General features: G+C 50.3%; 1 protein-coding gene and 1 pseudogene across 4 annotated transcripts; both read left to right on the top strand.

Annotated features, from left to right (window-relative positions):
• LOC111775398 (cell adhesion molecule CEACAM1 pseudogene) overlaps positions 1-18,042 on the top strand; it is a 67,363-nt pseudogene extending 49,321 nt beyond the window's left edge.
• On the top strand, positions 246-13,917 carry LOC138915927 (hormone-sensitive lipase-like). Of its 4 annotated transcripts, none has more exons than XR_011422421.1 (6): positions 246-1,400; positions 6,031-6,184; positions 6,427-6,603; positions 8,462-8,500; positions 10,169-10,268; positions 13,037-13,141. XR_011422421.1 is itself a non-coding variant. In XM_070224526.1 (6 exons), exons 1-3 carry the CDS (start codon positions 1,286-1,288, stop codon positions 6,513-6,515), a joined length of 402 nt encoding a protein of 133 aa, XP_070080627.1. In that variant the 5' UTR covers positions 246-1,285; the 3' UTR covers positions 6,516-6,603; positions 8,462-8,500; positions 10,169-10,279; positions 13,037-13,917. The 4 variants fall into 4 exon arrangements, 2 of the variants coding, with proteins under 2 accessions (XP_070080627.1, XP_070080628.1); XM_070224526.1 differs by having other exon boundaries at positions 5,987-6,184; positions 10,169-10,279; positions 13,037-13,917; XM_070224527.1 differs by having other exon boundaries at positions 271-1,400; positions 5,987-6,184.
• Positions 18,043-21,081: the final 3,039 nt, after the last annotated feature.

Consider the following 21,081-nt stretch of genomic DNA (forward strand, 5'->3'; position numbering starts at 1 on the left):
TATAGAGACTGCTTCTCTATTGGGCCCTTTCCTCAAATATCAGAAAGGGACAAAAAAAAGGAACGCTCATCCAGAATCTGGCTTCTGTCATCCCAGATGAAACAGAGGACTAAGTTAGGATGCTTGCCTTAGGAGAAAAAACATTTTAACTGAGTGGTGAGTGGGGTGGGGCCCTATTTATGACACAAGAAAACAAGCCCCTCCCCTCTGGTAGGACAGTGCTGGGCACACAGCCTCCTGTTCCTAATCCCTCCTCCCACAGCAGGAGGCACAGAAGTGCATCACTTGGCACAGGAGTGGGGGCCAGCAGTGGTCGGCCCACTTGCCAAGTGCCTTCAAAAGGAAGACCAGGGATGTCAGGATGAAGGAGTGGAACCCAAAGGGAGATGCCATCATGAGGAATCAATGAGGCATCTGAGACAAGGGAGGCATGAAGGAGGAGGGGCAGCAGAATGAAGCCTGAGAGATCAACATCTCCTGTGAGGGAGATAACAACAGTGGAGCCAGGTTCTAAGTCCGAATCTAGGCTTGCAGGGGAACTTGAGCCACATTAGACACCAATCACCCAGCCAGAGCCTGGGCCAGAAAAGGCATCCACAGCCCAGCCAGCATCTAAGACTTAGCAGGGACCCAACACCCAACAGGAGCCTGCTTCACAGCAAATGCCCTTCACTCAGCAGGAGCCCCTTGTTGAACATGAAGCGAATCCCAGCAGGAACCTAGAACCCAACAAAAATCTGCTTTGCAGCAGGAATTTCTTGCTCCACAGGAGCCTGCACCACAGCAATCACCTCCCACCCAAAGGGTGCCCTTCATTCAACAGAAAGCTGCCTTGCAGCGGAGACCTGGGCCAGGAACAGAATCTAGAAGTCAACAGGAACCACACTTGAGAGAGGGATGTGCAGCCCAGACAGGATCTGGCCCAGGAGAGCCATCTGTAGCTCAGCAAGAAGCTTGATCAACACCTTCAGCCCAGCCTAGACATGGACCCCAAAATGGACCACCTGCCCAGATTGGATCTATGTCCCAAGAGACACCAGGAGCGTCAGACCCTACAGCCCAGCCAACAGCTCCAGTGCAGGGAGCCAAAACAAATCCCAGCAGGGATCTTTGACAGAGTGGGGATTTCTATCAGAACTGCACCAACTGTCCTCACAGCGACCAGCCTCAGGGTGGAAGACACGCTTTGAGTGGGTCACAGATCCGGACTCAGAATCAGATTAGGGGTCTCTTTTAGGGACCGATTCGCCATCCATGAGGGTGGGACAGTACAGTGGCCCAGGAAATGAAGCTCGTCTTCAAGGGGAAGTCTGGTTATGGAGTGATATCAAGATGTGGTGGGACATCAGCACCTGGGAAGAACAGCCCCAGCAAGAAGCACAGACACTACCGACACACGAGTGAGTGTGAGCCTGGGGGACAGGGAGCCTCCCAGGACAGTCATTCATTCAGTCAGGGGTACTAAGGACCACCGGTATGTCAGTTAGCCCGGGTGCAGCCCCAGTGATGGATGAGGAAGCTGAGGCCTAGAGAAGAGAACGCTGTGCCTGAGGCCAGGCAGTGAGGAAGCGGCCCAGCCAGGATCCAAGCCAGGGTGGGACTTCTTCCCCTGCACCAGGCTGCCCCCCACGGAGGATTGGGGGGCAATCACACAGAAGTGGGCAAGGGCTCCGGGCTGGGGGCCAGGAAACCAGGGAAGCTGCCCTCCTGCCAGTATCCACCCATCCGTCCCCAAACCACCCAGCACAGCCCTGTGCGGACACCGCCACAGGCACTGACGACACAGGCTGACGCGGACCCTTACCCTCGGGGGTTCCGTCCTGACTTAGGATCCTGAGCTCCCAGGAAGACACTGCTCCCCGGCCAGGCTGCCCCCCAGGGGAGTCGCAGGCCAGCCAGGCCTCATGGCCTTGGGGCTGTTCTCAGGAAGGGAGCCTGCGAGAGGGGCTGTGGGGTCCGCCAAAGTCCGGGCAAGGTCGGGGCTGGATGGAGGGGGCAGCGGAGGGGGGCAGCGGAGGTGGGGACGGGCCAGGACTCGGCAGCCGCCAGCTCTCCCTCCCCTCCTCCGAAGCGGGCAGGGGCCCGGCGATGCAGGCTCAGCCCCCGCTCAGGCCCCGACCCTCCTTCCCTGGGCTCAGAAGCCCGCCATGCAGAAGGCAGGCGCGCAAGTTCCATCCGCGGACAGAGGGGTCCCTCGTTGAAGCGGCCTGAGGGCAAACAGGGCAGCCCAGTCCGGCGAGTGCGCAGGCCGCCATGCTGCTCTCGCCGAGGCCTGTCCTCCCGGAAGGGCTGCGTCTCTGAGGGCGGAGGAGAAGTCGGAACGGGAGTCTCTCAGGGCTGCTCGCCAGCTTTGGGAGGGCGGGGGTGGGGGTCGGGAGGGAAAGAGGGTCCCAGGTCTGCTTTTTCCGGCGCTGCCGATGAAGAGCTGTTTCTTCAGGCCTCCAGAACCCAGACTCAAGGCACGTCGTCTCCACAGCGCTGCCAGAGACCAAGCCACTTCCCCTCAGGCACCTGAGCCGCAGTTGACTGTATGCGCATGCGCGAGCCTGGAGCCTGCTCTTGTCTCCCGCCTTTTCCCAGGCATGCGCCCCTCCCTCTACCACCGGTACTTCGTGCATCGGACCTGCGGCTTGGGATTAGTGCGCAGGCGCTGACCATTCTCCCCTTCCCTTCCATTCTTGATCTGGGGAGAGGGTGTGGAAAAGAATCCAGAGAAAGAGCAGTAGCAGAACTAGGAAACAAAGTGCAGGGAGAAGGCGGGTTTCCTCCTCCCAGGGCTTGCAGGCAGAGCCCTGCCTCCAGTGCTTCTGTCCTGCCCTGGCTTTGAATCGCTCCAGGACCTAGCCCTCCCAGCCTCCAGCGCCCCACCACTGCCCACAAGTAGGGGCCCATTGGCGCCCCTGCTCTCTGCCTGCAGCGGGCAGGCAGGGACTTGTTCCACAAAATCCCTTTGCGGTGAAACGGGTAAACAGTTAGTCATTGATGATTAAGTAGCCAGTAACTAAACATTGTTTTTTCTTTTTCGCAATTACTGATTATAGCTTTTAGTTTTTCACCAGCCCATTGTTATCTGTGCTGCTTAGGCAATATGCTATCTGACTCCCACAAGGTTCATACAGATAACATCTCCCCAGTGCTGGGGTCACCATGGTAATGAGTGTTTGAGCTGTTTTTCAGGAATTAGAACCCTTTGTCCACATCTGGCCAGTTTAGACCACCAACCCATCCGTGGCTGCACAGATGCCCGACAAATGACCTTTTGACGTCAAGAGGCTAAAAACTCCACCCTCAGATCACGTTAATGCCACCATTTTGTGAACATGTGTCATAGGAAGAGGCACGATTTGACTATGCTTGTACAGATCATCAATTACCTCACCTCTCCTCACCTGCAATCATCCATTTTCACATTTCAGACCACCTTGCCCCATACCCCATAAATATCCCTGAGTCCTCATTTTTGGTGAGGTGGATTTAAGGCTCTTCTTCCGTTTCTTCACTTGGCTACCTTGTGATTAAAACCCTTTCTCTGCTGCAATCTCCTTCTCTTGGTGTGTGGCTTTCTGGGAGATGGGCAAAAGTGAACCTGGTTCCGTAACAATAGGAAGATGAGTGGGAAGGTGAGGCTGAGAGCCAACACAACATGTGAGAATATCGACGCTTCCCTACTGGGGTGATCCCTGTGAGACTCCCCAGTAGTCCTGCCAGAAGGACACTTTTTTCTGCCTCCAGGGAAGCATTTTTGCTGGTCTCTAGCCCTTTAATGTGTGTGAGGGGGCATGGCCAGGTCATAGGCCCTAGTGGTTGGAGGCAGGCCACCAGCAGTGGAGTGAGGCCAGGATTGCTCAGAGGGTGGGACCTAGAGAGGAGGGAGCCCAGGATTTGGTGATGTGGGGTGCCGGTGGTGGAGTGTAGCAAGGACTGGCCCTCAGGGAGGAGGCCTGGTAGCTGAAATTGGCCCCCGCACTGGGACTGCAGAGTTGATGGAGTCAGCCAGGGAGACCGGGCCTGATGGGGCCACTTGGGCCCCTGCCTCAAGCTGGAGTAGGTAAGGAGCAAGGAGCATGAGTAGCCCCCTCCCCAGGACCCACTGCCAGATGCCCTCCCACTCTCGCTGCTCACATCTGCCCAGCCTTTTGTCTCTCTAAGCACATCTGCTGTGTGGGATGAAGCCCAGGCAGGCCACCCCAGCATCAGCCACCTCCTTGTTCCTCACCCCCAGGAGAGTGAGGAGCTCAGCAGCCTGGTGAAGTCAGAGGGTCCACACAGCCTGGAGCTGTGGCCACACCCCAGCAGGCAGCCGGCTCTAGTAGTCCCTGGTAGCGCACATCTAGGGTGGTGGCTTCATGGCCCAGACCTCCAAATCCCACGAGCCCTACCTCAAGAGCTGGGCCCAGGAGCTGGGTGCCCCCGTCCTCTCCATCGACTACTCCTTGGCCCCCAAGGCCCCCTTTCCCCACTCGCTGGAGGAGTGCTTCTATGCCTACTGCTGGGCCATCAAGCACTGAGCCCTCCTTGGTGAGCACCGGCCCCTCACTGCCACCAGCTTCCCCTCCCTGCCCCAGCCTGCTTCAGTCCCCACCTGGTACTTCAGGGGTAGTGAGCCATCTAGTGGCTCAAGACTCAGTCTCCCACCAAAGCCACCCCTTCTATCTCCTACCACCCAGCCCTCTGCCACCTGTTCACCCCCCAGCCCCCACCTAACTCCTCCATCTCTGCCTCAGCACCTTCTCTGGCTGCCCTATGGCTCACCTGACCTTCCATCTCAACCACTCCTGTAACTGAAAGTTTGGTCTCTGAACCTAATGCCAATCCAAATAATGAGAATGGAGTCTTGAGTGGAAAGGAGGTTTATTTTGCCAGGCAGAGGGAGCAAAGCAAGGGCTAGTGCCTCAAGAATTGCTAGCTGCCCATTAAGAAACAGGTAATTTTTATTTGGAGTTTTGGGTAGGGGAGGAGGTGCATGTAGCCTTCCTGTCTGGTATTTTCCCACCAGCCTGCGTTTGCCCTTGAGAGGCTGCTTGCAGGGAGGGGATAGATAAGGAATTCTACAGATGGCTGTCCTTGGTGAATTCCTCTGGGAAGCTTCAGTTTCTTGATATTCTCTGGACATTGGCTTTTCTGTAAAAGAACTTCAAGGACCTGTGATTAGCTACAACTTTAGTGGGAGTCTAGCTTGAGGCTACCTGGGCTTTAACAGTTTGTAACTTTTATTGGGTTGTAAAGCTCAGAGAGTCAAAGGTTAAGGAGACAGATATTTACATGAGTGTAACAAAAGAAGCAGTGAACCAGATGAATGCTTTTGGTTTTAACCCCATATATGATGGGTTCAATGTAGAGGGACCAACATCAGGGCAGGTATTAAGAGCCTGTAACACTTCCTCCTTCTGCCTCCTCCTTCCCTACTCCAGCCCTGATGCTCCATCCCCTCCAACTCCCCATCTACCCTGACCTTTTATTTCCTCCTCTTGTTTCTCCAACACTGCTGTCCTGCACTGGCCTATGATCTAGCCTATTCTTCCAGCTCCTCTGACCTCCCACTTCTGACATCTTGGGAGGCACAGAGCAGGGTGGGGCCACACCCCTCGGCACAGGGCCTGTGGCCCTTTAATGCTGTCAGCCTAAGCCCTGTCCTTCTATCTCCTGGCCAGGAAGGCACCTCCCTCCTGAAACAGCCCTTGATCTGTTGTTTCCCTTGCTTCTGACCTCCAGCCTCCCAAGCTTCCCTAGAACTACCTGATCTCTGGGCCTCTCCATGTCCGAAGTCAGCCCAATCCTCTGGCCACTGTCCTCCTAATGGATCCAAATCCTTCCCTCAGTTTACCCAGTCTCTAAAATTGCAGTTGGCTAGACCTTGGGGTTGGGGCCCTAGACCCCACCTCTGAGAGCCCAGGGTGCCTAGCCCAGAGGTCAAGATTCTCCCTGCCACACGTGACTAAGCCCCTTTCCAAATCAGGCTCAACAGTTGAGCAGATATTCTTCACAGGGCACAGCGCAGGCAGCAACCTCTGCTTCACCATGTCCCTTCAGGCAGCAGCCTATGGAGTGGGGATGCCAGGTGGCATCATGGGAGCCTACCTAGCCACAATGCTGCAGTCCACAGCCTCTCCCATCAGCCTTCTGAGCCTCATGGACCCCCTGCTGCCCCTCAGCGTGCTCTCAAAGTGTGTCAGCGCCTATGCTGGTAAGGCCACACCCACAGAGCTGGGGGCCTGGTGGTGCTTGGATGCCTGGATCCTGCAGGGACAGGGGCTACAGGCCAGTCTCCTGGATCTGAGGGAGGAGGGGCTGAGAAAAGGAATCTGAGATCCTACTGAAGCGATTAGATATTGTTGGGTCCTTGGGGTCACAGATGCCTGAAGTTCTAGATGTTGAGAAGAGGCCTAGAAAGAAAAGAGACCAACTCAGCCCCACATAACTCCACAGATAGGGAGACAGAGGACCACTCTGACTCAGACCAGAAGGCGCTGGTCATGACGGGGCTGGTGCAGTGGGACACAGCTCTGCTCTTCTGAGACCTGCACCTGAGCACCTCCTCATAGCTCAACTCCTTCCTGAAGCCAAGTAGACACAATTCCTACACCAACTTGGGACCCGTGACAGGTGAGTGGAGACCTCACTTCACACACCCATCCAAGGTGGCCATGAGGGACAGCCTGGCACACCAAAAGTCCTAGGGGAGGATAGAGGCCATGGCCTGGGCATAGAGGGAAGCAGAGATCACCTTCCAGGTTCTGCCCTGTATGCATCCCTGGTCCCTACCACAAAGCCTTGATTTCCAAATCTGGAAACTCTCAGACTTCTGGTCCCCCAGGTCATCTCGGAGCCCCAGGACCTGTAGGATTTAGCTTTCCAAACAGCCTCTCCCAGAAAGGCACCCTGGAAAATGACTCAGAAGACCTACCACGTGTCATGATTTTCAGTCCCAAAAGTGACGCTGAAATCCGTTGGGCCCTCAGGTGGGAATCCAGCCCTCCTAGATTCTTTCTAGACTTTTAACTGAGGTCTGTGGGGGTAATACCCCCCTCCAGGGGCTGGCCTAGGAACCTGGGGTGGGGAAATCAGCAGACTGGACAGCCCTCAAGAAGTGGAGGAGATTCCCAGTCTTGGGTGGGTGGCAGGACCCTCAGGCAACCGAAAATCACTTCCATTCAGGGATCCATTTTGTTCCCACCATTTTTTAACATTTTAAAGATTTTAAAGCACAACTAACACATGAAAGTTATTCCAATTGGATATGTTTTATTTTAAATTGTTTTTAATTTTACAGTATTTAAATGGATGCAAACAAATATACACAAAAACAATTAAAAGTGATTTGAATTTTAGGCACGGGACGATTAAGCAGTGGAGTTTTCCTTGTAGGATAAGGTGACAAGTGAGCCCCTAGAGGCACACATGTCACTCTAGCTCCTTATGGTACCAGGTACTCACTGGTTGCTGGGTAACATGGGCAAGTAACAGTATCTGTGAGCCTTGCTTTGCTCCTCTGTGAAATAGGTACACTAAGAGTACCTGCCTCATAAGGTTGTTGTAAGGACTGCATGCATCTTTGTGTCAAGCACCCAGCACAATACCTGGCACACAGTAGGTGCTCTTAGAAGATTCTGGCACCCCTGGCAGGCTGTACCCTGTGATTCTAGTCAACAATTCTGTTCCAGTGACCCTCTGGGTCATGGTGCACTTATGCAGTTTTTCTCATATAACCTTGCATTTTGCCTCCATGGATTTATAAAGACACCGAGATTTGGAGGTGCTTTCCCAGGAGGCAGCCCTGATCCCATCACCTGGCCCTTCTCTCCAACACCAGGAGGGTCACATGAGACAGAGGGTTTGGTCAGCTCAGCACCTGACAGTGTCCAGACCCCAGTGCCAGAGAGGCAGTGCTGAGGCCTCAGGCAGTGCCAGGATGGGAGGCAGAGGTTTGACAGGAACTGGCAATGAGAGCAGGAGGCAGATCCAGGGAGCAGGCCACCACAATTAATCCCTGATGAGACATGGAGACATCGGATCCCTTCCTTGTGCCCAAGTGGGGACTCTGAACAGTAGCCTGCACTCCAGCGACAATGTCTGTAAGGAGCAGACCTAAGCCAGGCCAGGTATCCAGCCATCCCTGTCTGCACCCAGTAACAGATGCTTAATAAACATGTCAAATAAATTTCTCAAATGGATGAGGAAACCACACAATGGAAGCCCTTCACTCCTGTATGACACCTGGAGGTCAGAGCACATTCCATATAGACACAGGGGTATTGGCATCAGCATGGGAGGCCTGTGGCTATCCCCGGGAGAGGCCTTTACCCCTTGTTGAGTCAGGAGGGAGGACAGGGGCCTCCTAACAGTGAGGGGTTGGATCCCCATTCATCCAGAAAATCCCACCCCCTCCCCATGTCTACCTTGTGAGGGACTTCTCTCCCTGGACGGCCTGGGCTGATAGCCTGTGTTCTTCCTCTTCTCACAGAGACCTGACCTGACACAAACTCTGGATTCTCCACCCCAGGTAAAGTTACCCTAAGGGGAGGAGGGAGCCCCACTCTGACCTCAGAGTAATCAGGGGGTGACTTCTCACCTCCAGGGTCTCAAGTCTGTGGGGACACTAGTTGTAGTCCCCTGAAGACATCTCACCAGCCCAAGGCAGCAGAGTGAACAAGGGAAACTTCCCATGCAGGATGGGATAGGAGAACCAGGACCTGTGTTTGCTTCCATGTCAAAGGGGCTGAGGGTCCCATGGAGCCTCCCCTCTCCTAACAGAGGAACCCACAGGATCCCCTGTCTGAGTCTTCATGTGGAACTGATCTAGGTCCTGGGCCCTGTGGAGAGGCCTAGAGGAGATGACAGACAGGGACACAGATGACTCGGATGCCATGCCCCAGTGCTGTGATTGGGGAAACACAGGTCATTCTGGGGACCAGCCCTTCACTCTCTCTTGAAAGCCTCAAGAGACCCCTCACCCTTCCTTTGAAACCACCAGAACAGAGAGCTTCTCCAGAGGCAGCACATCAACCAGGCAGCACAGGACACTGGATTAGGAGTCCACTGGACAATGCCTGTCCTTTCCCTGGGCTCACCCTACACTGGGATGGAGTTGGGCAGCCTTGCAACCAGCAGTGACCAGGACCTAGGCTTAGAGGACCTTCAGCCTGGAGATCAGAACTCATGTCTGTCCAGGGCCCAGTGCCAGTGCACACCTTCTAGAGCCTGGTCAGCATCCTTGGTGCAGCCCCTGACACTGGCAGCATTCCCTTTGGGGGTCGAAATTGGGACACACAGAAAATTAACTCATGAACCTGACTTTGGCTAAGGAGGTGAAGAAGGAGCCTGACTTCTATTCCTTGCTCAAGAAGACCCTTCTGGGTCCTTCCTATCCATTCCTTCTAAGGGCCTCAGAGCACCCTGATCTGTCAGGGGTCTGTGTGCATCTCCCCACTCCCTGCCTGGTACCACCCATGGGGAAGGCAGAATGACCAAGGAAAGTCAGCCAGTCAGAGGACAGGGGCCCCCAGGATGATCAGGGAGCAAATAGACAGGCTCTGAGCCACACCTCAACCAACATGCTTGGGTGGGGGGGGTCTCCCTGAAACTTTCCCCCAAGGATCAGGGAGCCCACAGCAACCTGATCTCCCACCACCACTGCCCTCTCACCCAGGACACATGGGAAACCTCTACCTTCACACCCGAGAATTGCAGCTCCTGTGACACCCTATATTGAGTGTCTATCCCTGAAAGCAGAGGCCAGGCTGGAGACACTGGAGATGGAGGGTGGGTACCCTCACTGGTCATCACTCAGCTTGCCCCTTTCTCATGCCCAGAGTCATCTCTGCGATCTTCCTGCTGGGAGTAAATCCAGCATTCCCAGAGCATTTGAGGACACTGGGAACGTCCTGGTGCCCAGCTGGATTTCTGTGTCCCAAGAGAAAATAATCCCCTGAGTTTGGGACTCCTGGTTCTCTATGCGGTACTGACAGAACCCAAGGCCAGGACACAGGATACAATAAAGGTCAATGCTGGGATGGGTGAGTCATCCTCTCAGGGGACAGGGGTCCCCATTAGCCTTCGTATTGAAAATATATTCCACAGGCCAGTGTGATCAGCATCACCTGAGAGCTTGTTAGATGCAGACTTTCAGGTCCACCCCACACTTGCCAAGTCAGAATTTGCATCTTAACAGGATCTGCAGAACTCTAGCCACCCTGGGTCTATACTCCAGCGCAGGAGAACTCTGGAGGGACTGGATGGGCCACATTCCCGTGGGCTCACACTTCAAAATGGTAAATTTTAGGTATGTGAATTTTTTCTCAAGACAAAAAATTTAGGACAGGAACCTATGCATTACCTTGTATAAAACTGGCACCAAAACTGGCACTGCAAGTGTATGTGAATGTCCATTTCTTCACACCCACAGCACTCCCATATTAATTATGCGGGAGCAGAAGCAGGTGTCACTCAGTTATCTGTCTTTCTTTCTTTTATTCAGTCTCTGAACATGTATAGCCATTTTCCTGTTTGAGGCCCTTGTGGAGGAGCAATGGGGCCACTGAGAACCAGATCAAATGTTTGGAATTCCTTTCCCCCAATCCAGACTCTGCAGACATTCCCTGCAGAGAGAAGGACCAGTCTGATGGGAGTAACTCAGCAGAGGGAGATGAGTTTCAGTCCAGCCCCCTGGGCCCCTCCCTGGGACCATGACCCTGAGAAAGATCCTTCAGTGCTCAGTCAAGGCCTGGCCTAAGGGGCCCCCTGGGATCCTCAAAGAGAAGCTCAGCCTGGGAAGCCTCTGCCCAGACCCCTGTCCCAGGGATTCTGACTCCAGTAACGCTGGGGAGTCCGTGCCAGAAGTGGATTTTGGCCTCCTGGATGGAGCTGTCTGGGAGCAACAGTATCCCAGCTGCCTGAGTCCCTAGGCTCCTGAGCTGGTCACCAGCCAGGGCTCAGTCCCAAGTTCCACATCTGGGCAGGGGCAGAGCCTGATCCTTCAACCGAGACTCAGGATGGAGAGCACAGATGGACAAGGTCACCAGGCCATTAGCTGACTGCCCTGGAGGACGTAGGGCACTCAAGAGTAAGGTCAGTGCCCCTAGCAGAGGAAGAGGAGAGAAGATGCTACTGGCAGCTCCTCATCCACCAGGGATCAGGCCTAGGGGCATTGTCTCTTGGAATCAAACAGTAACAGATGCCATTTATTCAGGCAGCTCTGCTCCACCAAGATTTAGGTCAGCTACTATGAATATTTTAAGGTTAATTCACTGACAATCTGGCAGCCAAATATGTATTCTACTTCATTGAGGGGAAACTGAGGCATAGGGAGATAGTCACTGAATCAGAGTCACACAGACCATGAGTGACAGATCAGAGTCCTGCAACTTCTGTCGCAGCCACAGCCCCATACTCTCCTCCATACAGGGGCCTTATCAGCATCTATGGATCCCACGACCAGCTCTGAGATAGATCCTTTCTTGCTAGGCATCCCCAGCTCAGAGAGAGAGATTTTGGTCTGGGGACTGAGAGAAATTAGAGAATTCATCTGGATTTACTCTAGAACTAAACTACCTGCATGAGCAATCAGAGTCAGCACGGGGAATGTCCAGGCTATCCCCTAGGTCCACACCTCCCTACACTGGACTTGGTATCATTTATTTGTTTCCTGATGTGTTTTTCTCACTCCCACTGGAGTATAAAGGAAAGGACTTTGCTTTCTTACTTCCCACTCTACACCTACATCCAGCACAGGGCCCACATGTGATAAAATCCCAATTGACTTTGATGGAGGGAAGGAGTGAATGGTGAAAGAATAACAAATGATTTATAGTCTTTTCAGAGATTGGAATCTGGGTACAGAGTCCTAGGAAGCTCTGGACACACCTGTCCCCTGTCTCTTAGTGGCTGAAACCCATGTTCCATTCTCTGACCACCAACACTTAAGGCCACTCTGAGAAGACACTCTCATGATGACTGTGGGGCTGCTCAGCCATGGGAGGGTTTTCAAAGCTGTTCTAGTCCCCTGGGGCAGCCATGGGCTCTTGGGCTCTTAGGTCTTTGAAGTCGCTTGTAGCCCCCACTGCTCATGGCCTTGGATATTTCTTCCTCTCACCGCCCCTTCCATGTCCCTCATCTTCCTCCCACTTCATTCCAGCTGGAACTTCCTCTGCTCTGCACAGCTCCCACCACCTCAAGCCTTCCCCAGCTTCTCCTGCTGACACCTGTGGACAGGCCCACCCTCCTGGGCAATAGCAAAGGACACAGAAATCAGTGGGAGCAGCAGCCCCTTGAGCTCTACCATGAGCCAGTTCCCCAAGTCACCAGGAGAAAGAGCTTCTGCTCCCATCCAGGGCTCTTTTCCTCCATGATCAACAAATGGAATGTGCCATGTGTCAGGGATGTGTGACCCCTTGGTCTACTCTCTACATGACTCAACCAGGGATTCAAAGGCAGAAGGACAGGTCTGCAGTCCCCAAAAGCTCACAGGCTACTTCACCCCTTTGACTCCTGACTCACATCCTCATCCTGGTGAGGCCGCTGTTCCTCCAGTGGTTCCTGAGAACTTCCCAAGGTGGGGCTGGCCAGACCCTGCACTGTCTGACTGGTTTACTGCCTATTTCACACGCGTGGGTCCTCAAGATGACACCTTTACCACAGGGTGGGATGCTCACAGACGGTGAGATCCACCAGCCACCGTCCTTTCACTTAGATGCTGCTCAATTTGGACATATTTGATAAAACTCTAGTTGTCTTTCCTGAGGTCAAAGGAAAGACAAAAGCATGCCACTTGCCTGTGTGGGGGCTCCTCCTCATTTGCCTCCCGAACCATAGAAACTGGTGACAGGGACTCTCTCTCCTAAATTTACTGACATAACATATATCATTTCTACTAACTTGGTATAATTCCGCCCTTTAGATAAAAGAAACACCTCAGACTTAACCTCACCAATTCTGTCCTCTTACCAGGACTCACATGTCCCTCTCTACTCAGAGAGTCACCGATTTCAAGCCCATTTTAGCATTTTCCTTTGATCATAATGTGATTCTTTTTGTGTTTCAGAGCAAGCCTGTGGCCTTACAGTGTTCTCAAGAACCCAACTGTTATTCCAGCAAATTGGTCTTAGATCTTTAGGCCATTAGTAATAATTTTCACATACGGAAGAAATTTAATCTCTCCACAAATTTGTCTCATATCCTCAAACACAGATGGTCCATTAGAACCAATATTCAACAAATTCATGCCACCCACTTTCTTCCTGTCACCTTCTGCATTTGCAAGCATCCACATTTATTTCAGGGAAGATCAACATGGTCCTCACTGCCCTCAGCAAAGAGAAGGTGACATTAAAAGGTAAAGCACATGGTTCTGCTGCCAAACCCAGCCAGCTCCTGCCTGTCCCCCTCACTCTTTTCTAGATCATTCCTTGGACTCATGTTCTGACATTTATGGGATCACTGGCTCACATCAGTGATTGTCACCTGGGCAGAACTGCCCCACCTCAAGGCCTGAGTACAGCCATACCTCGTTTTATTGCACTTCACTTTACTGCACTTTGCAGATATTGCAGTTTTTACAGATTGAAGATTTGTGGCAACACTGTGTCAAGGAAGTCTATCAGTACCATTTTTCCAACAGCATGTGCTCACTTCGTGTGTCTGTGTCACATTTAGGTTATTCTTGCAATATTTCAAACTTTTTCATTATTGTTTTATTTTTTTTGGTGATCTTGTGATCTTTGATGCTACTGTTGTAATTGTTTTGGGGCACCACTAACTGTGCCCATATAAGATGGTGAACATAACCCATAAATGTTGTGTGTTCTGACTGCTCCACGAACCACCTGTTCCCTTGTCTCTCTCCCTCTCCTTGGGACTCCCTAGACCCTCAGATACAACAGTGTTGAAATTAGGCCAATTAATAAACCTACAATGGCCTCAAAGTGTTCAAGTGAATAAAAAAGTCACACGTCTCTCACTTTAAATCAAAAGCTAGAAAAGATTAAGCTTAGTGAGGAAGGCACGGCAAAAGCCAAGACTGGCCAAAAGCTAGGACTCTTGTACCAACATTTAGCCGGTTTGTGAATACAAAGGAAAAGTTCTTGAAGGAAATTAAAAGCAGTCTTCCAGTAAAGACACAAATGATAAGAAAAAGAAACAGCTTTATTGCTGATATGGAGAAAGTTTTAGTGTCTGGATAGATCAAACTAGCCTTCTCATAAGCCAAAGCCTTCTCGTAATCCAGATAAAGGCCCTAACTCCTTTCAAATCTAAGGTGGCTGAGGGGTAAGGAAGCTGCAGAAGAAAGGTTTGAAGCTAGCAGAAGCTGGTTCATGAGATTTAAGGAGAGAAGCCATCTCCTTAACATAAAAGTGCAAGGTGAAGCTGCAAGTGGTGATGTAGAAACTGCAGCGAGTTATCAGAAGATCTAGCTGAGATAACTAATGAAGGTGGCCACAGCAAACAGCGTATTTTTAATGTAGATGAAACAGCCTTATATTGGAAGAAGATGCCATCTAGGACTTGATAGCTAGAGAGAAGTCAATGCCTGGCTTCAAAGCTTCAAAGGACAGGCTGACTCTTATTAGGGCCTAATGCAGCTGCTGACTTTAAGTTGAGATCAGTGCTCATTTGCCATTCCAAAAATCCTACAGCCCTCAAGAATTATGCTAAATCTACTTTCCCTGTGCACTATAAATGGGAGAACAAAGCCTGGACGACAGCACATCTGTTTACAACACGGTTTACTGAATATTTTCAGTGCATTGTTGAGATCTACTGCTTAGAAAAAAAGAATCCTTTCAAAATATTACTGCTCGTTGACAATGCACCTGGTCACTCAAGAGCTCTGATGATGTACAATAAGATTAATATCGTTTTTGTATCTATTAATATCCATTCTGAAGCCCATGGTCAAGGAGTAATTTTGACCTTCAAGTCTTATTATTTAAGAAATACATTTTGTGGGGCTGGCCTGGTGGCATAGTGGTTAAGTTTGCATGCTCCACTTCAGCCCTAGGGTTTGCAGATTCAGATCCTGGGTGCAGACCTATGCACCACTCATCACATGATGCTGTTTCAGCGTCCCACTCATAAAATAGAGGAAGATTGCCACAGATGTTACCTCAGTGACAGTCTTCCTCAAGGACCAATCTTCCTCACCAAAAAGAAGAAGAAGAGGAAGAAGTTTAGGAAGAAGAAGAGGAGGAAGAGGAGGAGGAGGAAGAGGAGAAGAAAAAGAACAAGAACAAGAACCAGAAATACATTTTGTACGGCTATAGCTGACACAGATAGTGACTCCTCTTATGGATCTGGGAAAAGTAACTGAAAATCTTCTGCAAAGGATTCACCATTCTAGATGTCATTAAGAACATTCATGATTCATGGGAAAAGGTCAAAATATCAACATTAACAGGAGTTTGGAAGAAGCTGATTCCAACCCTCATGGATGATTTGAGGGGTTCAAGACTTCAGTGGAGTAATTAACTGCAGTTGTGATGGAAATAGCAAGAGAACTAGATTTAGAAGTGGAGCCTGAGGAGCCAGCCCCATGGCACAGTGGTTAAGTGCATACGTTCCGCTTTGTCGGCCCGGGGTTTACCGGTTTGGATCCCGAGTGTGGACATGGCACCGCTTGGCAAGCCATGCTGTGGTAGGCGTCCCACATACAAAGTAGAGGAAGATGGGCATGGATGTTAGCTCAGGGCCAGTCTTCCTCAGCAAAAGGAGGAGGATTGGCAGTAGTTAGATCAGGGCTAATCTTCCTCAAAATAAAAAGGAGTGGAGCCTGAAGATGTGACTGAATTGCTGCAATCTCATGATAAAAGTTTAATACATGAGGGGTTGCTTTTTATGGATGAGCAAAGAAAGTGGTTTCTTGAGATGGAATCTACTCCTGGTGAAGATGCTGTGAAGGTTGTTGAAACAACAACAAAAAATTTGAATGTTACATAAATTTAGTTGATAAAGCAGCAGCAAGGTTTGAGAGGATTGACTCAATTTGAAAGAAGTTCTACTGTGGGTAAAATGGTATCAAACAGTATCACACGCTACAAAGAAATCGCCCATGAAAGGAAGAGTCAATTGATGTGGCAAACTTCATAGTTGTCTTATTTTAAGAAATTGCCTGGGCCAGCCTGGTGTGTAGTGATTAAGTTCATGCACTCTGCTTCTGTGGCCTGGTGTTCACAGGTTTGGATCCCGGGTATGGACCTAGCACTGCTCGTCAGGCCACATTGTGGCAGCATCCCACGTAAAATAGAGGAAGATTGCCGCAGATGTTAGGGCCATTCTTCCTCACAAAAAGATAAGAAAGAAATTTCCACAGCCACTCTGACCTTCAGCAACCACCACCATGATCAATCAGCAGCCATCAGCACTGAAGCAAGCCCTTCTATCAGCAAAAAGATTGCAACATGATGAAGGCTCAGATAATAGTTAGCATTTTTAGCAATAAAATATTTTAAATTAAGGTATGTATGTTGTTTTTTTAGACATAATGCTATTGTACACTTAATAGACTACAGTATAGTATAAACATACTTTTACTTGTACTTGGAAACCAAAACATTTGTGGGACTTGCTTTATTGTGATATCTGCTTTATTGCAGTGGTCTGGAATGGAACCTACAATATCTCCAGGGGATGCATGTACTCACCTGACTGTCAGACTTGCTCCTGGTCCACCATGTGTTATTTGTGCTCAAATGCCCAGTCCCCTCCCCTCTGATTACAGCACATGTGGCTTTATTCTGTTAGCTCCAGATGGCCTGGATGCCCTGCCATTTCTCCCTCAGACTCTTATAACCATCCAGGGGCAAACTTCAGCTTCTCCTGCCACACAACCTCTAACCTGCCCACACAGTATTCTTGACTTATCAATCAGAGGCCTCAGCAATCCATACAGGAGCCCTTTATCCTCAACTATACTATGTAATAGCAGATCCTATATTCTGTCACCACCCAGGGTAGGACCACAGCCAAAAGACCACAGCCTCTGGCAAGCGGTCTCTGGAGCATAGGGACTGAGCCTGGGGTGAAGATCTCTCTGATTTTCTCAAAAGAGCCTGGAAGTAGTTATTTACCAGCCTGTATGCCAAAAGACAGTGCCCAAAAGTATACCATTTATAGGAGGACCAAGTGTACAGCCTTTTGTTAGACCATAACCACTTCTCTCTCAAAATTTCCTTCACCATGATATTAAATCCACGGGCCAGGAATAAAAGATTTCTTCAGAGTAAGAAATCATTTAAATTGGAAACTCTCTAAGGCCATGAAGACTAGCTAGGCCATCCTGATTCCCTAATACTCTACTTAACAAAAAGTAAATACCTTCTCTACTTATGTAAAGCTGTCCTGGCCCCACAGGTGGACAGGGCTTGCAGGCTTAATTTCCCCCAAACACATGGAAGTGTATATAATGAGCAGGGCTTGATCCTTTATAATGGCACAGGAAGTTCTAGGAAAAGGCCATATAAAAATCTATGGGAGAAAAATTCTACCTGATGATGAGGTTGTTGGACATGTATACTGAGAAGAGGTTCCTGGTGCTGACAATGCAGAGATGTCCAGGGGGACCAGTCAGGGGTCATCCTGGGGTGATCTGGAAATCAGAGAGGATGTGCCGTTCTCTTTACAGATAGTCACTTGAACAAAGATACACAACATTGTGCAGGGGTCCAGGTCATGCTCTGGGTGACCTTTATAGTACTCACAGTGGACCTTGACCTGGATGAGATCTCTGAGGAAGGAGCACGGCCCCAGGACCCCCACTCCCAGTTAGTCACCTCCTCTGTTTTTCCAGGCTCAGTGGCACAGCCCTTCATCTGAGCCAGCAACACCACAGTCATAGAATATAAGGATGCCATGGTCCTTCCCTGTCTTACAAATGGCACTGGAATCTCCATCTAGTAGTTCCTCAATGACCAGAGTCTGTGACTCATGGAGAGGATGAAGCAGTCCTGGGACCACAGCACCCTCACCACAGACCCTGTCAGGAGAGAGGATACCAGGGATTATCAGTGTGTGGTCTCCAACTGGGTCAGTCCCAGCAAAAATGATCATGTCTGACTAGCTGAGAACTATCGGTCCACATCCTATTCCATGACTTATTAAACTCTAAATCAAATTTTTCTTACATTTTAAGCAATGGTTATGATGCACTTACTCTACAGAATATGTGAATTCTTAATTAAATGAAGGTAGAAAGTCCATAGAGGGCTTTATTGAGTCAGTATGTGCTCAAAAATGTGAACTGACATTGTCAGTATTGTTGGCTTAAGGTCATATTCAACTTCAGACCCCACCGCTTGTCAGTCCCAGAGGCATCATCACCAAAGTGGGGATGACACAATGTTCCTCAGAAGATGCACAGTAGTTATGTGTGATAAGAGGTGGGAGCACTGAGCACCATACCCTGCACAAGATAAACTCTCAGGATGGAATATTCTATATGGGTCTGTTAGGTCTCATTGGTTTATATTGTTGTCCTCTATTTATAGTGTTAAAGTCCTCTATTTCCTTATTGATTTTCTATGTGGCTGTTCTATCCATTATCAAAAGTGTGGTTTTGAAGTCTCCAACTATTATTGTAGAACTATTTCTCCCTTTAATTCTGTCCATTTTTGCTACATCTATTTTGGTACTGTGTTGTTAGGTGCATATATGTTCATAAGTGTTTTATCTTTTCGGTGAACTGAACCTTTTGACAATATATAAGTTCTTTCATGGTCTCCTGTAACCTTTTTGATAAAGATTATTTAAAACTCCCCACATGGCAGACAGCTGCATCTAGAGGGTGGCCCTGAGGGACTGAGAGCCTGCTCCAGCCTCTCAGGGAATCTCTCTGTCCCTGAGAGTCAAGCCACTGTCTTGCCTAGAATAGGGGGGAACCTTTCATAATTAACTTCTCCCCCTCAGTGCCTGACCTTGAAACAGACCCATCACCCAGCCTGAAGCACCCCCTGAGCACAGCATCCTGTTCCCCAAGCTCTAGGTGAGCACTCCAGGCAGCAGGACTGAGCCATGCCCTGGGCTACTCTCCCTGCTTCTCCAGACTGAACCCCATGCCTGGTGTCCTTCCCTGCAAAGCAAATGTTCCTCCTGAGGGACAAGTTGGGCATGAAGACCAATCTCCCAGGGTAGAACCCAACACCTGAGGGTTCCTCCATCTGTCTGTAAACCCCAGGGGAAGAGAAAAGACTGGGGCCCTCACAGTCATTCTCATCTTCCTCTTTCCCATAAATACCCCATTCACAGAGGTAACTCTGATCCCACACACCCAGGCCTGCCCTTCCCAGGGGCTCAGGTCCACTTCATCCAGTGTCCCTGCGGGTCGCTGACTCAAACCACTGAAGATACCCAGTTTAAGTGTCATCTGGGTACCCAGGGGGCCTCCCCTGCCTTTCATGGAGACAGACATCACCTCCTATCCCACATCTGAGTAGTCACCAGCATCCTCTGTGCCCTGTTGTGCACCCCGTCTCTGTCCTGGGTCACTCTCATAATCTCTCCTGGACACAGACACAGCTCCTGCCAGTTAGAGTTGAGGATCTGCCCTTCCATAAGTCCTTCACACTCTGACCACATGAACCTGCTTGGCACAATCTGACACTCCCCGCACGAGGGCCTTATGCTCTGGGTGCTTGGATACCAAGGTCTCTTTCATTTAGACCTCAAAACAATGACAACCACAACAGCTATGACACCTTCAGTCAAGGCACATGTCTGAAGAAAGTCACTGGGAGAAACACGTGCAGCTCTGCATGTCTGAGGTTTAGGTGTGCAGGGGTGTCCTCATCCCTTTTCTCCCTCCATGGGGTCAGTGGATTCCACAGGCTACCTCAGAACACCATCTCCTTCCCCAGGATCTATGCTGGCCCCCTACATGGTAAGGTACTGGATGGTACAGATACTAGAACAACCCACCACCTGGCTACTGCTCCAGACCCCAGCCCTCTTCATATCTATAATGGGGAAAAACGTACACACTTCTGCTCATCAATCCAGTCCCCAAGTTCAATCCCAAGTTCAAAGTTGTACCCAGGATGAACTCCTTGCTGTTCTTGGTCATGCAGGTAGGTTCCAGCCTTTTGTTTTGCCTGAGATGCCCTCCTTCCCCTTCTCTATCAGCCTAACCCTACCTGTCCTCCTGCCTTAACACCAAATTCATTAGCCACTTTCTCCCCTCAGTCTTCCCTGAGCTGGCACATGGATGTGATGACCTCTCCTAGAACACCCACTACTCACTACTTGGCCTTGGATGGTTATGTCAGGTTCTTCAGGACTTAACTGTGCTCAGGCATACCACTTGTAGAATCAAGATTCCTGGAGGGACCAGCAGAAGGAGCTGTTCAGGGGAATCTCAGAGCCCCCTGGCATCTGGTCTACCACAGAGGTATCGCTAAAAGCATTTAGTGAAAAGATAAATGGGTGGATGGTTAAAAGGATAAATGAGGGATGGTGTGTGGACAGAGATGGACATATGGACACTTGAAATTTCTCCTCACAGGATTATTCCAAGAAAGGTGAGGATATCAAAAACATTTTCATATACTCCTGATAGGATTGCAGTTTAGTACAGACAACAATGTTGGCCTCGTATTGTTTAATATGCACACATGCTGACCAGTACCCCAGTCCTAAGAGCCTACCTGAGCTTTGTCCTGTCTCTACTGAATCCAGCAACCAGCCCTCAGCCTGGCATAGGGTGCTTCATAAATATGTGCTGAATGAATGAGCTCCTGGATAATACTCCACATGGGGCAAAGAGATGTGTGGGTGAGGGTATTCACTCCAGAATCGATGGTCAACATGAAAAGTGGGAAACAGCCTCAAATTCATCATCGGGGGTGTGGATAAACACATCTGGACTTCTGATTCCATCTGGCTCTGCCCCACTGCTCTGACGTCATTGGGGCGAGGAGGAGAGGAGGGAATGAAGCCTAGTCTGCCTGAACACTCTGGCTCAGGGAGGACACACAGACATTGCTCCTCCCTATGCCTACTTGCAGACACTCCTGCTTGGCTCCAGGGCCATGCAAGTTGTAACTAGATCCCCCTGGGTAGACAGAATTTGGCCTTGTATCAGAGCACACATCTTAAGGTGGA

This window comes from Equus caballus, chromosome 10, assembly GCF_041296265.1.
Source record: "Equus caballus isolate H_3958 breed thoroughbred chromosome 10, TB-T2T, whole genome shotgun sequence".
NCBI classification, from domain to species: domain Eukaryota; kingdom Metazoa; phylum Chordata; class Mammalia; order Perissodactyla; family Equidae; genus Equus; species Equus caballus.